Source organism: Dasypus novemcinctus, chromosome 1 (genome assembly GCF_030445035.2).
Source record: "Dasypus novemcinctus isolate mDasNov1 chromosome 1, mDasNov1.1.hap2, whole genome shotgun sequence".
Lineage (NCBI taxonomy): Eukaryota > Metazoa > Chordata > Mammalia > Cingulata > Dasypodidae > Dasypus > Dasypus novemcinctus.
The window spans coordinates 163736907-163756241 of NC_080673.1; the positions used below are offsets into that span (position 1 = coordinate 163736907).

Genomic DNA, 19335 nt, shown 5'->3' on the forward strand with positions numbered 1-19335 from the left:
AAATTTTCCAAACCTGAGAGAGTTACATTTCAGAGTCCTTTTTTCCTCTGTTGATGTATAGTTTGGAGACAATAAGTGCTAATACTTTATGTAGTCTATTTATTATACCTCTGAGACCTGTCTTAAGCTCTTTATACTGTAGCTAATCAGATATGCTGGTATTTTCAAGTATACTTGAGCTGATGTTTTGAATGAGATTTTAAGATGTTCTTATGCTCATCTTGGAGTGTAAGTGTTTTCTCCTCTCATTTTGAGGGAGTGATCTTATTCTCTCAGTTTTGAGAGAGGATTGTGGTGTATTTCCTATACATGATTAAGTAGCCACTTTAAGATAGAGATCCCTGCGTTAAGCGGGTATTGTTGTTTCCCAGATCAGAGCTTGCCTTGAGATCATGGGGAAGACAGCCAACCATTCAGTGCTTCTGCTCCAAAACTGCAATAATTAAAAGCACAATACACACTCCACCCAAGGTTGGGGCAGCCCTTCCTAAGTACAGCCATACCTCACTGTCTGAGTTAATGACTGCCAGCAGAAGAGCATGCAGTCCACTCTTGGCCACCTACAGTTTACACTCCACAGGCAGCCAGAGTGATCCTTGTAAAATATAAATCAGACCAGGTGCCTCCGTCCTTGAAAAACCACAAAGACTTCTACCACACTTACAACAAAAGCCACAGCCCTGACCTTGGCTGACTCCCCAACCTGAATTTTCTTCTGTGCATCTTCCTCATAGTGCTGTAGTCCACTGACCCCCTTGCTGCTCCCTCATTCTTTACCAGGTATACAGGTGACTCTCTCCCTCACTTCCCTCTGTGCTCTGCTCAAGGAGGCTGTTTGAGTTTGCTGGCTGCTAAAAGAAATGTCATGCAGTGGTGTGCCTTAAACAATGAGGATTTATTGGCTCATGGTTTTGAGGCTAGGAGAAGTCCAAAATCAAGGCACCATCAAGTGATGCTTTCTCCTCAAAGACTGGCTTTCATGGGGCTGGCGGCCCATGATCCTTGGTCCTTGGTTTATCTGTCACATGGCAGTGCTCATGGCAGCCTCTCCTGACCTCTCCCTGGCCTCTCCCAGCCTCTCCCTTCTCTGTTGACTTCCAGATTCTGGCTGCTCCCTCTGGCTTTCTCTCTTTCTCTCTGACCTTCCCTAAAGGCCTTCTGTAATAGGATTAAGACGCATCCTTATTCAGTTTGGCTACACCTTACCTGAAGAAACACCATCAAAAGACCCTATTCACAAGAGTTCATACCCACAGGAATGGATTAAGTTTAAGAACATGCCTTTCTGGAGTACATAGCTCCAAGTCACCACATAGACCTTTCCAGAGCTCCCTGTCCAAAAAAGCAACTGACTCTTCCCCACTGCTGCTCTCACTCTACAACCTTGTTACCATTCCTTTTTCTTCATAATACTTACCTAACAGGATATAGTTTGTTGGGTTTTTTTATTATTACCTTTTCCTCTGTTAGAATTGTCAGTTTAGTTCACTGTAGTATTTGCACTGCTTCAAACAGTACCTAGCTCTCCATAGGCACACAGTAAATTGTTGATGAACTAATGAGAGCAAGTATCATGATGAGTACACATTACCGAGAAGGCAGTGGCCTCATGCCAGGAAAGGGACTTCAAACGCATCTCTTTATTAATTGTTCCACCAGTGCAAGAGTAAATACTTCTCACTATCTAAGCCATGGAAACAAGAGTGATAAGAAAATCCAATTAAAGTATAGAATATTGGCCTAGGAGGCCAAGAGAACATTAGGATATTTGGGGGTGAGGAGGGGAAGATAAAATTTACAAACCATAAAACTTTCCCTTTTAAAAGTGTACAATTTGGTGGCTTTTAGTATATTCACAAAATTGTACAACCATCACCACTATCTAATTTCAGAACATTTTCATCACCCCTAAAAGAAACCCCATACCTATTAGCGGTCACTCCTATTTCCCCTTCCCCCAGCCCCTGGCAACCACTAATCTACATTCTAGCTATAGATTTGCCTGTTCTGGATAGTTCACATAAATGGAAATTTACAAGCCTTTTGTGTCTGGCTTCTATCATTTAGCATAATGATTCATGTTGCACCATGAATCAGTATTTCACTTCTCTTATGCCTGAATAATATTCCAGTGAATGGATATACCACATTCTATCCATTCATCAGCTAATGGATATTTAGATTGTTTCTATTTTGGGAAGCAATAGGATTTGAAGTCAAGGGTACAGTTCAGGTTACTCTGATCTTAGGGAAGTTCTCCAGGTAAAGTTTATTTTCAAGATTCACAATCAATAAGGGTATGGAAGACTAGGCATGTCCATCTATTAAACTGCTATTTCAACAGTCTAACTTAGAAAAAATACATCTCATGTCCAAAGTAGCTCAAACCAAATAGTATCCAAAACACATTAGAAATGACAGGGTTGAAAGGGATTCCTAAGTAATTTCAGCTCCTGAAGATCAGATCCTAGCCTCCCTTTACAAGTGGAAAACTGGCTAGATCATCCAGCTTCAGCAGAGGTAGTTCACAAAGGTACTGCCTATGGACACCAAATGTAGCTGAATCCAAAGAATATTTGCTTTCTTTTCTTAAGAAATGGATAGCTAACATAAATTTTATTTTATCATTCTGATGTTGAAGCTTTTGTAGGTGTTTTGCCTTGTTTTTCATTCTTAAATAAGGTTTATTTTTTAGCTTTTGAAAAGATTGGGGGTGCAAAAGTATTATAGACATCTTTATAATGTATAGCTAAATACTCATTTATTCATTTGCCTAGTGGTTCCCAAATTGTGATCCCCCAACCCCTGAGAAATATCCAAGACCTTTTATAATGCATGAGGTCAAAATTTCATGGCTTCAAAATTTTCATAATGTTCCTAAGACACCATTTGTTATTTTCACAGATGATGCAAAAGCAATGGTGAGTGAAACTGCTGGTACATTAGCGTAATCAATGGTATCACTGCACTAGTAGTGATTGTACCCTTCACCACCATGAATACACATTATTTTTTAAAAAAAAGACAGTTTCTTTTGAGAATGCCCTGGACAAAGTAGTAGAAACTAATTAATGTTATTGAATTTCAAACCGTGGTAGACATTTTCTTAATATTTTTTGTGACAAAATGGAAAGTATGCATAAAAAACTTCTGCATACTGAAATATGGTTGAGTTGTGAGCTGAACCAGTTGCTTTTTCAAAGAACGCCATTTCACTTAAAGAACTACCAACAGGCAATCTTGTTTGTTCAAACTTGGTTATTTGGCAGATATTTTCTCAGAAATGAATGAAGCGAGCCTGTCACTTCTAGGAAAACAGCTGACGTTATTTGTTGCCAGTGATAAAACCTGAGCTTTCAGGCAAAAATTAGAATTTTTGAAAACTTGTATCCAGTACCATAAATTTCACAGCTTCCTAATACTTAAAGACTTTTCTAAGATTTTGATAAGTCGATATTATTTAATGACATGTGTCAATATATGGACAATCTGCATAACTCAGTGAACTGATGTTTTTCAATGATCATCATAGGTATTATAGAATCATACGGTTAAAAGAGATCTATTCCAAGTGCAATGCAGACTAATGGATTTTAATATAACAGATTATAAAATGTTCATCTGATATAGTTTCAGATTCCATTCTGCAGTTAACCTTAAGAAGCTACCACTTCTAAGTTTTGATGTAGTATCAAAGAATACCCAGTTACTGGAAAAGATTTTTAAAATAATACTCCTCTTTATAACTCCATAAAGCTGGATTTTCTTCATATATTTCAACCAAAACAACATAGAATCCAGCTGCTTTCTATTGAACCAGACATTAAAAGGATTATAAGAGTATAAAACAACACTGATTTTCTCACTAATTTTTTTTTTGGTTTGGAAAGTTAGTTAATTTTCATAAAATTTCTTGCTTATATTTATGTTGGTTTATTACTATTATTTTTAGGTGAATCACTGTATATTTTTAATTTTCTGTTTTAATTTCTAATTTGGTAAATACTAACGCATATAACCTACATTAGCAAAAGCTTTTGTGGGTCTTTAATAACTTTTAAGAGTGTAAAGGAGTCCAGAGACCAAAAAGTATGAGAACTGCTGACTTATCTGAACCATTCCAATGTTAAATATGACAAAACCAGAAGGAGGTTTTTATTTTTTCCCACAGTGTGATCTTAAAATTAATCTGCAGCTTTCTATGACTTTAATCAGTGATGACTAGGAGGCTTAGTTGGACCTAAGTATGATTATTTTTAATTACTGGCATACATTGTTCAATGGACCTTACCAGTGTGCCACATAGTGGAATCATGCAAGGCAGGAACCAATCATAAGATATTTTCAGTTATTTTGTGGCTTTCTGACTTTGTTCATTCATTTCTCTGGAAATCTGCAGATTAGTTGCAGGCATTCATTTATAAATTTGTCCACAGCATACCCAAAAGATGGATCTTATATCCTTAATCACAGAATATCCTGAACACAGAAAGGTTTCCAGGTTGCACCATGGCATGACTGTTAAGCAACCCTTCCTGGCTACATATAACTGAAAACTTTTGAGAGGGGAGAGTGTCGTGTTAATAGAATACCTGCTATGCGCCACGCCCTGCCTGCATTTGGTGCTTTACATATCTAACTCCATTCAAAAGTAGGTAATTTTACTTCATCTTTTAAGTGAATAAACTGAGGTCCATAGGAATGATTATAAATAACCCAAGTTGACACATCTAGTGATTGAACCACACCTGGCCTGAGTCTCCAAAGCTCACCTATCTTTCCACTTCATGCCAGCACCACTCATCCTCTCTCACCTCATACTTTATTCTAACACACTTTAATCTTACATATTGGGCTTTGAATAAATATTTCTGAATATGTGAATAAATGAAATACTCTATTAAACATACCATGGGTTTTTTAATTTTTCACCCATTCAGTTTTTATTTTTTATTTGATTTTTTTAAATCAATAATAGTAATTTTTTAAATTGTTAGCTATTGCTCCCTTCAACTAGAGCCATGTTTGTTAGTCATTGCTGGCATAACCGAATACTTTAAAATATCTCTCTGAATTCAGCCAGACCCTCAAAGTGCCATTTACCTAGAATCATATTGTTGCTTCCTAGCCCCCTGTGAATTACTTCTTTGACTCCTTCCTAGTCCAATGCCAACAACTTTATTAAGAGATAGTAAGAAAGCTCCCTAAGACGCTCTTCCAAACTAACAAAGGTCCTTTTTAGAGTTCAGAGTGCCCTTTGCTGGAGCAATTAGTATGAATTTTTTTATCTTGTGGACTCCTGAGAATTGGTTAACAAGCCATGTTTCCTTCTTCAGGTTGGCTATTAGAAATTGGTTTTAATTTGAGGCTTATCTTAATCTTTGAAAGGATTTTGAAAGCACCTCATTTATTTTCTTTCCTATTAACCTCTCTTCTTTTCCTATAGGTACTGTATTTGGAAATGGGAAAACCTCTGATTACCTCCTGCTGGGAAACTTTGTTTACACTGTAAGTAAAAGATGCTTACCTGGTTTGCATGTAAAATTGAATCCTTTCATATGTGCTCTATTTTTTTTTTATTTAAATGTGTGCATTTCTAGATTTAAGGATTGTTTACACCCTAGTTTTAACTTTTAAGATTATTTTATATTAGGTTTTTAAAATATTTAAATTCATTAACTTCAAAGGGCTTTGCTTGCAGTTATTTTCAACTTCTTTACTATAATTGCCCATTTTCACTTTCTCTTTCTTGTCCCTTTTCCTCAGTTTCATTTCACCCCCTTGTTAATATTATCTTGCTTTTGTGAATGCATAGCAAATACTATCAAACTATTATTGGGCATGTAACCAGTAATTCTCCTGGAGTCTCGTGATAACTAAAATGGGAGAGAAATCTCCAGACTTTGAGGACATTGCACACACCCAAGATATGGAGCCCACTCCCTTTAATTACTAAGGCGAGCACTTGTGGAGGATACATGATGTGTGAGAGCTTGTCCCTGCCATCAATAAGCTGAAAAACGCTTTTAAACCATTTTTCCCTGCAAAGTCAAAAGCACTACTACTTGAATGCAAATGCCCAAAGTCGCACAATTAGTATCCAGTAAGTTTACTCCACCTTGCCACTCTGAATTCTCCATCCTTTTGATTTTCTTTTGTACTCCTGTGCTCTACTGTGATAAAGCTTCTTCAGTAGGGGAGGGCAGCATTCTGTTCTGAATTCTAAGTAGCTATCAGGATGGCTGCCTCCATTGGTAGAAAAGCCATACTATGGTGTTGAAATATCATGTGGGTAAATAACTGAATGATAGGGAGTTTAGATTGGTAGACTACAGAGGGATGAAAGGTTTTGACATCTCTGGAGGGTAGGAGGTTGGTCTCCTTCCCACTGACATCAATCCACTGAAGTAGTAAGAAAAGCAAAAGTATGCTTAGGGGTCTGGTGGTTTGTTCTCTTACAATGTAAGTGCAAAAACAGAAATACATAAATACTTGATGGAGTAGTTTAGAAATTAATTGGAGTATGCATCATGGATGTCTCCTGGGAACACTTCAAAATATGCAGACCCCAGGGGGTTTATTTTTCATTAATTTGATTTTAAACCATATCTCATATTTTAGAGCTTTTTAGAGCTTAATTAATATTCACATTTTAATGAGTTTTATTTTCATAGATATTAATTCTAAATTGCCATTAGATAGCTTGCCGAGTAAGCCCAACCGACTCACTTTAACCTAACTTTACAACCCCTGAAAGTATGACTTGGTACTTCAAGCATTCACTGATTACCAATGCTAAGCAAACCTCACATTCCCAGTGCCACAAACAATTGAAAAGTGCCAAGAGTTCACTTGACTACTAACAATATCTTAAATTTTATTATTAAATTAGTAATAATAATGTTATTGTTATTATTATTATTATATGCCTATGTAGAATCAGACCATGGAGTCCCATGTTCCACATAGGCATATAACTGATAGGTAATATCAGTAGTAATAGGTAACAGTAATCCAGTGCCAGGCACTGTTCTAAGTGTTTTTCATTTATCCTTTACACTCAAAAGAACTCTGTGAGGTAGATATGCTTTATTAGTTCCAGTTTACTAATGACAGAACTGAGATGACAGAGAGGTTAAATAACTCGCCTTGTTAGTTAACCTAAACAGCTAATAAGTGATGGAGTCTTACACGCAGAGTCTGACTCCAGCACATGTGCCTTTAATCATTATTCTATATGGTAGAAAACAGACATTTAATTAAACTCTTGTTTCCTTTTCACAGAACTGGTGACATAGTTATCACCAATGACTATGGATATCATGGAGAGAGTCACAGACTCATATCCCACTTTGCCTTCATTTGTATAAGTTACAGAGGGTTTGGATTTCTAAATATCCAGTTATTTCACTTTCATAATTCATCTTTAAAATCCAGAAAGTTGGACCTTTTACATATTAAAGATGACATAAAATAAAGTTAAAGCAAACTCGAAAACCCTTGCTAATATAAACATATACTCCCCATTGCTATTCATGGATTGTACAGAAGAGCAGGGAACACCTGCTCAGGAGCCTCGTGGATGTGAAGGGGAGGGGAGGCAGGGAAGGCAGAGGCATGTGACGCTGCAGTAGGCAGCTCTGAGTGATGACGGCGGTAACCTCCAGCTGCCCAGCTCATTCACTTGTTCCTTTGCTTGTTAGAGACACAGAGCAAGCTGTGAGTCACCCATGATTCCAAGATATCCCTTTCTTTACAAATCTCGCTTTCAGTCATTCAATGAGCAGTGATTTGATGAACTAAATGTATGAAATAACTTTTCCCTTCTTTTTTAGTTTGTGGTGATAACGGTGTGTTTGAAAGCTGGATTAGAGACATCATATTGGACATGGGTAAGAATAATTCTACTGACAACCAAGAAATGTCACGTTTACTTAGGCATGATCCCCCTTTTGTTTGTCATCCTAACTTCATGTGCCCCATAATCCTAGTTCCACAGGATGTTAATCGTGAGAGTTGGGAGAAAAGGAGAGGAGAGAAGGAGAACTGGGGATTTGAGTTTGGAAACACCAATTTGAACAAACGTAAAAAAGTTTATTAACCACAAGACATCTCAGAGTCATTAATATATTATTGTATAAAATGAAAATCTGGGACAGGGAAGGCATTCAAGCATATTTGACTAGGAATCTCTTTTTAATAGAATGTGCCATAAGACTGGCATTCTGCAGAAAACCCATTATGAAATGACTCTGAAGACCAATAATATTAAAGATTTGTCCTCAGACTTTTAAAAACACTCAGTCTGGATAAAACAACTTACATTTTAGAAATACTAGTTTTAAAGTATCTTCAGCACATCCCAGTAAAGAGACCCAGTGTATTAGTCATAATAAAAGATATAATAATAAATTACTTACTATACATAATAAAAGTATAATATTATACTTTGTTATTGTAAGATTCTTTTTCTGAGTACTTCTTAAATGTACTCAAACCTGTTAGTTCATAAAAAGTTATTGAAGAGTAAAAGTATGAGAAAACTTTTACTAGAACAAAGACAATGGAAATTTTGCCTAAGTAAATGAAATATGTCATCTGTGATATAAAAATGCCTTGTTTAGATAAAATATTAAATCTATTGATGAGGTATTCATGTATTTATCCCCCCAAAAAAGTTCATTTAGACCAATACAGTTTTCTTACCTTAAAAGCTAATTTTTCAAAAGTATTTTATAAATTTCTTGATATTCAGTCTCTATTTTTAAAAAAAGTTAACTCCTCATCATTGCTGTTTTCACTCCCAGAAACTCCCCCTCAGCCCTCCATTTTCCTTCTGTGAAAACACCACTCATCTTTCAAAAGAAAGCTGTAGGCTCTTGAAGAGGAGCCATAGATTTTTAGGAACAGTATTTAAGGCTGAATGTGTTAATGTGGGGAGGACTCAGTGGCAGCTGCAATGGGCAGCGTAGCTCTCCTAAAAGGCTCTGAAATTAATATAAACATGAGACAGTGAGATTGCTGCAGAGGAGCAAATGCTGATATTGAGGAAGTAAAGAAGTACTCGTTGTTAAGGAATGAGTATGAAATAGAGGGGGGGAAGGTAGATGCCAAGTCAAGAGCCAGGGATAGTCTTTAATGGCAGAGAAATGAAGTGCAGCCGCCTGCCTCGTTAACTCTCTCTCTCACACACACACAAGAGCTCTTGCTTGGCAGTTGTCTCTTAACCCAGAGGGGACTTTCGGGTGGACTTACATGAAATAACATTTTTTCCTTTGTCACTTACTACACAAAATGAAGTTTTTCAGTCAGTCCTGAATTCCAGTACCACAAACATCATAGCGCTTAATGAAAGATCCAGGTAAAAAATAAAATAAGAAATTCCTATAGATAATATTTTTATGAAAGTAATAAGAAATTAACAAGGGACTCTGTAAAGTCATCATTTGTGTTTGTGTACACAGTCTCCCTAAATGACCTTTGACTCAGATTTCCTTCCTTCACAGTTCAGCCACATAGCAATATGGGGCAGCATCGCGCTCTGGGTGGTGTTTTTTGGAATCTACTCATCTCTGTGGCCCACTGTTCCAATGGCCCCTGATATGTCAGGAGAGGTAATGTGTGCTAATAATTCATAATCCAACAAAACCTTAAAAATTGGCACTCATCAATGTACCTTAATCGTTTGGGTATGACTTTCCATTTTGTTGATTTATATCACAATAGTATTTCACCATTTAGAAGCTATTCTTAAATTCCACCAGTATGAGTGGTAAATCTTGAGAGAATACTTTAAACTTGTACATTTTTCTTAAATCTGACTTATCCTTTCATAAACATAGCTGGAACAATAAAATATGGTCGTAAGGAACTTCAGTCATGTTAAGAATATCTGTATAGAATATGCCATTTTATAATTAGACCATAAATCCAAAAATACATTTCGGATAAGTCACTTGGGAAAATGGTAAGTCCACGTCTTTGGTACAGTCCGTCATTTCTTCTGTTATCTCTTATTCTAAAGAAAAGTCTGCTGTCACTAGATTAAATGCATTTCTAGAGTTGTCTTTAATGACATCAGTTTGGTTTTCATTTTGAAAGAGTTAGAGCAGCTGACATTTCAGCCTTATCAAAATCCATTTTCAATTCTGTCTTTTAGTCTCTTGTTACACTGGTAGGAATTGAGTTATTAGGTGTTCATGGGGGAGTGTCAGAAGATCTCCTTTCCTTTAGAAGAGCTTCCAGCAGTAGGAGGGTTTATGATTTCAATTGCAGGAAATTTGACATAAAATGTATAAAAGAAAATGTGGAAAACATTTCAGGATTTCCTGTGACCTCACAGTAACTTGCAAATCAAGGTAATGTGAGCTCCGCTATAGTACATTGTTTCACCACAGTCACAGGAAACCTTTCCAGTGGTTTCTGTGTATTGGTTGCTCCTAAGTACTGCCTGAGTACCTTTCACTTTTGACAGTCTGGTTTATAGATTGTTTTCATGAAATTTTATCTGACAGCATCCTGCTTTTTATAAATTAGCAGAATGCAGGCACATTTTTAAAAAATCTTGTGGTTACATTTATTAGAGAGAAGCATTATATACTATTACAGTAAAACCAGACATACCAAGGAACATGTACTTCCTTCCACCAAAAGTGAAGGCTTCTTTTGAAACATGTATTGGGAACCCTAGAAAATTTACAGCATGTATTTTGAGAAGGGTAGAGTGGAAGCTGTGACTACATCTCCTCCTTGCCTTGGTTTCTGAATCCTTTCTCCTAAAGAAAAAAAATCAGACTAGATGTCCCGATGATGCCACTTGGAAAATCTGATTCTATTTTTTGTTTTTATTTGATGTACTCTGTCAGATTGGGCGTTTTTATGCCCAGAGGTCAATTCTAACTCAATGTCTTTTTCACTCGACCTATTGATCTTTGCCTCATTTTATCTCATTTCTTAATGTTTATTTTATCTTCAAAATGAATTGCACAAAAGATTTCAAGATCCAGATAGTTTAAGCAACCATGGCTGATGGTTTTGATGACAAGCTTTTGACCACCTACTTTTAGGACAAGTGTAAAGTTTGCCTGGCTCTTTTCCAGCCAAATATAATTCTACCCTTGCCTATAGAATTTCAGTATTACCCAAACACAAAACTTAATATTATCCCTTGAGATTTGCAGTAATGCTGTGTTTAATTCAAAGTGAAATGAATGTCAGTACTCCATCACGTTTCTGTTCAGTTCATAGACAGTGTGAAGTGCTAACAGGAGGTTCTTTTTCTTATTGTTTTGTTACTACTGGTATTTTGAATAGTGTTTAAATAGCTGGCACACCATTGAAATTGTGAAGAATGTGCATTAATTCAGCTGTCAATTTTATTAGCTTGTACAAAATGTGAATCATTTTAATATATTCAGAGAAAAGAATAATACTTTAAATATATGTAGGTTTTCAGTGCTTGCAAAGCAGTTTGATGTATATATGGGGGGAGGAGTTGAGAGAGGGGGTGGAAGAGGGAGGAGCCTCATAACAATTCCAAAGTAAGTAGAGAACAAGAATGCTGCTAATAATCCAAGAATAGATTGCCCTGGAAAATGCGTCCCTGGGTTATTGCTTTCTAGGAACTAGGAAAATGCATCCCAAAAACTTTTGTAGCGATATTTAATATTTGAACATTTGAGTATAGGTATGTAGTCACTAATCCTTTTACATCACAATGCAGTTAATTTCAGAAAGAGGTGACCGGAGGGTCCCATTTTTTCTAACCCTCTTAAAAATCTTTATTTCAATTATGAATATAGCCAACTGTTCATGTGTATATGAAAAATCCATTTATGTGCCAATATTTATATCTGTATGTAGATATGTAAAATTGGCCTACCATCTTAAATAAAATTCATTTATTCATCTCACTTTCATAGCAATATATTGTTATTTGTAAGAAAACACAGGGATAAGCAGCATGTAGCCTCTATCTGTAACACCAGGAGAAGTATAAATATCAGCAAGTGCTGCCTTGACATTTTCAGTAATCCCCATAATGAAACACAGCCCGGGTCAGCCCCCAAAACCTAAGGTTGCTGTAGGAGTCCTGGTGTGTAGATAACATTTCTGTCACCACCGCCAGCAGGGTCACAGGTGTCTCCTCCTCCAAAGACCATACCCAAGGATGGCAGTCCTTTCCTGGGTTTTGATTTGGCAGCACTTCCTTCCAAAATAAACAATCTCTACAGATACATACCTGCAAACATGTTTCAGATGCCTAAAAGTTGACTGAGGCCCCCCGGGGTGGTGCAGCAGAGAGGGAGCGGACAGACTGGAAGCAGCAGCCCTCTTCCACGCTGCTGGTTCAGGTGGAGCAGGGAGGCTGGAATCCTGTATGGTTCTGAAGAGGCACTGGCACCAGAGAGTTCTTCAGAAAGGCAACCAAGATCTGGGAAGAATGAAAAACACCAGAATTAACCAGGACATATTGAACACTTACCAAACCCCAGGTGTAGTGCTCTGAGTATTTTACATACATTCAGTCAATTCTACAACTCTTGACTGAGACCCTTCTATGGGCTCAGGTCTAGGCACTGGGGATTCAATAGTGAATAAAATAGACAGAAGTCCCTGGCCTCTTATCGCCTACTTTTCTAGTGGAAGGAGACAGAAAATAAATTTTGAAAATAAAGTGAGATATGTAAATAGATATAACTGATATAGAGAAGAATACAGCAGGTAAGGGGAACCTAGAGTCAAATTGTCAGTTTTGTTTCCTGTAGAGCCTCGTGACTTTTACTCATGGTCAGATGAAAAGCCATTGGATGAGTTTGATAGGGAATCGTTGTGATCCGACTTAGGTTTACACAGCAGAACTCTGTTATGTCGCCTACCACTTAGAAGGCTATTGCAGTAAACCAGGGGAGAAATAATGGTAGCTTGGGCCTGGAGGGCAGCTGTGGTGAAAAGTGGTCAGATTCTGAGTATATTTTAAAGGTAGAGCCAGTGGGATGTGTAGTCGGACTGGAGGGGAGGAGTGAGAGAAAAAGAAGTCAGGGCGAACTCCAGAGTATTTGCCTTTAACATTGTGAGGATGTGCTTTTCATTAGCGCACCTGATCCTCACAGCAAACTTCTTGTTGTTATAACCATGTTACAACCTCATGTGGCACCTCACTGTTAACCGTCCGAGGTGAGAAGTTGACTTAGATGCCTGCTTCCAGAGCCTGCCACCTTAAACACTGCCCTGTGCTGCTTCTCTGATAATAGTTATTGAGAAGAAGCCATGATATTTAATCTAGACATAGGAGTCTAAAGGGACTGTCACTCTTTGCAGGTTCTTCAGGGATTTGTGTAGAAGAGGACATCTCTGCTTTCTGTAATGCTGACAGCTTTACCACATTGTCCACATGTTCCTCTACAGCGTTGTATTGTCCTTGCTCTTCCTCAATCCCTCCTCCATATCAGTGCCAAAGCCACCTGGAAAAGGCACCCCTAACCTAGTGCCCACTGCCTCTTTGTTTCTTCACTCGTTCACTCAGACATAGTGCCCAATAAATGATTATAAAAGAAGTGATTTTTAATTGCTTATTTGTTATGAACAACAACAACAAAAAGACCAGCAGTGGGTAGAAGTGACAGAGAGGCAGATTTCACTCAGAAAGTCTTTCTAATATCTGGAAAGTCTTCCCAACATCTAGAGGTTTCCAGCAGCAGAACACAATGCTGGTCTCCTTTAACTAACCCTTCCCCTGCCAGCCAGGGATGAGCCCTTGGCCACTAATGATACGTGGGCAGAGCCAGTGATACGTGGGCAGAGCCAGTGATACATGGGCAGAGCCGTATCAGTAATGTGCCTCTGAGGTTGCCTTCAGGCTCCTAGAACTGAGATAATCTTTTGTGTGCCTCTCTTCCCTCTGTTCTCTCCAGAAAAACATCTTAAACATTTAAAGGGCACAGACTATTTTGCTCTCCTTAACGGGATCTCAGGGTGCAAATTATATACAAATTAGGCAACTTACAAGTACAGATCTCATGCTTCTATATTCAGCTTGAAGCAGAGTCACACATATATCAGGACTTTATAGTCATTTCCAGGTTACATTCCCAGTTCACCTTTGCAGTTCAAAGACAGAGCCAGTTCTCTCAACATGTTGAAAGAAATTCCTTACTTGCCAAGATGAGGGTAAGGAAGCCAAGATTTATTGTGCACCCACTCTGTTTCCCAAGCACTATGCTTGATGCCAGGCATTCCTTGTTTTATTTAAATCCATTACGCATACCTTGTGGTAAGCAAAGCAATAGCAGGTAACCCAGAGAATGCAACCCAGGTCTTTCTTTCCAGATCCCATTTCCTTTCCTCTAACATCCTACAGAACTAAATACCTTCTCTTTGGGGCCTATGATGTTCTCATTCCCAAGCTCTTTCTTTTCTTTCTACAACCATCTTCTTTGCATTTCCTTGATTGATTTCCCTGATTTATCTGCTATTTCCCAGGATAGCCAGGGCCATGATCAATTCTCCTAAGTTAGCCAGATATAAAAGTGCCTGCCCCTCTTTTAAAAAGTGCCCCGATTTTTAATCCTTCCCCTTTCTGGCACACACCTAACCCTCTCAATCCCCAACCCCATTTATAGGAATTCCATCTCATGTCCTAGCTTCTCATCTCTTCTTAACTTAAATAATACCTATTGCCTTAAACCGGAAAAAAAAAAAAAAAAACCTCTATTAAATTGAGCACCGCAGTTATCCCACATCATCAGGGAACACAGAGTTTCCCTCAGCTGTAATAAAGCCTCATTTACTGAGTACCAATCACTGTTGTGGGTACTTTTCCTGTGTTACTTTATCTAATGTTCCCAGCAACACTGGGAGGGAGGTCCTATTAAACAGTTTTCATAGGCACAGAGCGGTTAAATAACTTTCTCAAGGTCACACAACTAGTGTCTGAGCTGTGATTTGAAGCCAGGCCGAGTCTGCCCTTAACTACCATAAACGCTGCTCTGTTTCTTTTATATTTCTTCCCTCACCTTTTCTTTCCTCTCCACTATGGCCCTTCTCCCAGCCTCATCAATTTGAACGGTTTGAGGGCCTTATCATGCCATTGCCAATGATCAAAGTACTTAACTTCCATCCAATTGGTAAACTAAGGAATCAGTGATGAGTTCATTTCATACAATCAGATAGTTCCACTCCCTTTCCCTTACTGCAGCGCATTCTATATGTCTGAAGTTACCAGAAAGCCATTCCCCAAACATCTCAGAGTTTAGTGCATACTTCAGTAACGTTAGCCACAGCCAGAGTGGATAATTTTTAGTTGGTAGACAGGGTGTTCCTATCTGGGAAACATTCCTCCGCAAAGTTTTTACTTTGTTTCCATAGCAAAGATTACATATCTGCCCATAAGGTGGATTCAAGTGATAACGATATTTGCAAGTATCCCAGTATCACAAATTACTGAAATATTTCCCCTTAAAAAGGAATTATGACAAAAACAAGAGTGGATTATATGTTAGTAGACAATTGGAATATACAAGAGTAAGAGATTATTTCAGAAAGGAAAATATATAGAGAGAAAATTATGTGACAAGCTTAGCTGTGACTTTAAATATGTCACTGTCTTCCTGTCCCCTCACAAATATGGTTGTGATTTAAGAGGAGAACTTTTTTTTTTCAGTCCTTACTTGTATTTTTTCACACCAGCACAACAATTTATGGGGCAAGGTAGGCCCTGGGGAAAAGTGCTATGTTATATAAACATATGCTGGCCTGCTTTTCTGGCTCATGTAAATGATGTTACTGGGTATTTTTTAAATCTCCAGAAAAAAGTATTTCAACCAATGTGATTAGTAAACCAGATTAAAAATAAAAAACAAGCTACATCGAGGATCATTTCATACCAGGATTAATACCAGAAGCTTAGTATCGGCAAAATTTTTAAATTTATGCTGGCACTGCAGACACTCACTGTAAAGCCCTCCCGAGCACCATCTGTTTCTGCTCTCCCTGGCCTAAGGGATCTATAAAACTACTGAAGGAAATTGAAGTTAAGGAACGAGCATGTGTTTTACAGAATTTCAGATCTCTTGATTGAGGTTTGTAGAGTCTCTCTGAACAAAAACAATAAAAATCTTTGTTGAACTCTTTGGTCTCACCCCTGTAGGAAAGGTATTAATAAACCACATTAGTGATGTGATTTTCTTAAATTGTTCTGTTGCCTGTTTTATCCAACATAATAAATTACTTTTCATATGAGGAATTTCCTGGTTTAAAATAGTCCTTCTTCATCTATCAGCTTTTAATTACTTAGATAGCATGTAATAATTTACTGGTCATGAGGCCAGCCCTTGTCGATGGGATGGGGCAGTGTTATGATATGATGGTGTTTCATCTAAAATTGCTATTTTAACCAAATAGCCTGGAGGGAATAATACCCTCAGCTCTGTCAGGTGCTCTTCAATGAGCCAAGGGGTATGAGCCCCTTCAGTAAAACATGCTATTGGTCACAGTCCTCACGCATCTGACAGTAAATGAGATAGGCAGACCTTCACACTTCCCAAGAGGGCTGGCTGCTAGGCACTCTGAACCCACTTTGTAAAAAGAAGTCTGTATAGAAACACCAAGGAAGGAGAGGCATAGATATGACAAATGTCGTCTTGAATCAGGACATGTGCATACATTTGAAAGTTAGAGCTTCTTTAGAGTCATTACGAGAATTGACATTGCTTTTTATAGGCACAGCATCTTTTCCTACAATATTGAACAAATACATATTGAATGTCTAATGTGTTGTAGGTTCTGCATTAGACACTGGAGGATGCAGGGATTAGCGGAATTGGTCCTTGCCCTTAAGGATCTTGTTGTCAACAGTGGGACATTGATGTTACAGGTGCTATAGCAGTGAGCAAGCAATAGCAAGCTGAATGAAACCTGCTCTTGATTAGGCATGGCTCTAGTTACTCTCCTTCAGAGTCATTCATTCTCACATTCATTCATTTCATAAATATGTGTTGAGTGCTTGGTCTGTGCCAGGCACTGTTCCTAGCATGCAGGCTTATTAGGCAGGATCGCTGTTGGCATTTGGATTAAGGGAAACAGAATAGGGGGAAGAAACAGTCACTAAATCAGTTAGCCAATGACTAAATGAGGAATGACTAAAGATAACTTCACAAAGTGATAAGTAATAGGAAGATAAAAGGGCAGTATGATGGTAGGGCAAGGCTCTAAAGGTGTTCCAAAAAGGGCTCTTTGAAGAAGGGACAATTAAGCTGACCCCCAAATGATGCAGAGAAACCTGTTGTGTGAAAAACAGCCTCTCAGGCTGAAGGAACAGCAGGTGCCAGTGCTCTGGGTCTGGAATGAACCCTACTGTTATAAGGAGCAGAAAGTAATGGTGGCTGGAGCAGAGAGGGCCAGAAAGAGCACTGTGAGATGGACTCAACATGATGGGAAGAGTGCAGATTACCCCTCAGCCCCAGCATTCTAGCTCAGAAGACCAGTACAGCTTATATTTACGTTAATGTGCCAGGGATTCTACCAAAATGCTCGTAACAGAAACTGTGGATATCATTGTGCCATCTTCTTCAATAAAGTTAATAATTAAACACATTCCTTGCATTCTATGGTGTTTTAGGGTTCGGAAAACCACTGACAGGACATATCTATAAATAGTATGAGAGTTTATAATAATCTCTCATGGTGGCAGCCTTGGGGAGAATGTACAAGTTCACATTCCACAGGAATGGCTGCAAACCTCCAGTGAAGGTCTTTGATGAGTTCACAGGAGATGCTGGCTGTCCAAGGTAGAGATGGGAATGCTCTGAATGCTGAAATCACTTCCCCTTTTAAGACCTTCAACTGATTGGATAAGACATCACTCATTGTTGATGGCAATCTCCTTGACTGATATAGATATAATCAGCCATCTATGCAAGCCACTCACTGATGATTAAACTCCATGAAATACCCTTGTTTTACAATTAGCCCAGTGCTTGCTTGACCAAACAGTTGGGCACCATTACCTGGCCAAGTTGAGACATTAGCCTAACCATCCAAATGGTTTGGCAGTTTGAGATTATTTTATAAATCCCAAAAAGAGAAAGATTATGTTTGTAAACTAATCTTTTCCTCTGGGTGAGATATCCTTTCATTGCATTGTTTAGGGGCCTTTGATTAGATTACCTGTTAAGATTGCTATAGGGCTTTTTATTGGACTATGTCAGCGAGGCATGACTCAGGTTGAGTCCTCATCCCCTTGCTGGGTCTAATATAAAGGGACTCATATAGACAGACAGAGGAGGAAAAAAGGGACCCAGCGTCCTTTTGATTCTGCATTGTAAGAAAGAGGATTGCTTAAAGCACAAAGCCCACAGAGCAGCTCAAGAGACCAGCCATGCTGTATGCTTGATAGCTTACAGCTGAACTTAAAAGAGAGCAGAACAGCCAAGACTGATAGTGAGACCAGGAAAGAGACAAGCACTGTGCCAGCTTGCAGCTGAAATTGGGGGGAAAGTGAAGCAGCTAAGCCTAAGAGTGGAAGCCTGGAGGGAAAGGCAGAGACCAGGCAGAGATTGCCCACCATCTTGCTCTAATACATGGCAGCTGACATTGGTGAGAAAGCACCTCTTATGGTGCCCTGAGTTGGGCTCTTCATGGCCTTGGAACTGTAAGCTTTTACCGCAAGTAAATAATCTTTCTAAAAGCCAACACATTTCTGGTAATTTACATCGGCAGCCCTTTGGCAATCTAAAATGTAGTATAATAAGATAAAGAGATCATCAATGAATGGTCAAAAGCTTCTTCATTCCACATTATCACTTAGGCTCCCTAGTGTTTATCATCCAAAGCAAGTTATTTTATGACATAATTTTCAATATTTAAAAAAGTGGTAACTATGGATTAAACAACATAGAAATTTCTTTCTCTATTTAAAAGAAGTCAGGTGGGAGGTGAGCAGTCCAGGACTGGCATGACAGATGCACAGTCACCAGGGACTAAGTTTCTTCTATCTTGTTATACTGCTAACCTTAGTGTATTTAACTCATAGTCCAAAATGGCTGCATAAGCTCTATAGTCATTTCACACACATTCTAGCCAGCAAGAAAGGGAAAAAGGACTAGCCTTTTCTCTTTAAGGTTCTGTTTTAGCTGCTTAGGTTGCTGAAATAAATACCATTAAATGTGTCAGCTTAAACTATGGGAATTTTTTAGTTTATAGTTTTGAGGCCGGGAAAATGTACAAATCAGTCATCATCAAGGCAATGCTTTCTTCGCAAAGACCGGTGGCCTGCAATCCTTGGCTCCCTTGTCACAACGCAAGGCACATAGTGGCATCTGCTGGTCTCCCCCTTCC

At 38.4% G+C, this 19335-nt stretch overlaps 1 protein-coding gene across 7 annotated transcripts in view; it reads left to right on the plus strand.

The window, feature by feature from the left end:
• Window positions 1-19335, plus strand: part of ATP8A1 (ATPase phospholipid transporting 8A1) — a 244887-nt gene that overhangs the window by 198827 nt on the left and 26725 nt on the right. For all 7 annotated transcript variants that reach the window (XM_004448742.3, XM_023592370.2, XM_058299208.1 and 4 more), the window contains 3 exons: window positions 5447-5508; window positions 7836-7892; window positions 9507-9614. In XM_004448742.3, the coding sequence (XP_004448799.1) occupies window positions 5447-5508; window positions 7836-7892; window positions 9507-9614 (227 nt within the window). The remainder of the gene's footprint in view (window positions 1-5446; window positions 5509-7835; window positions 7893-9506; window positions 9615-19335) is intronic.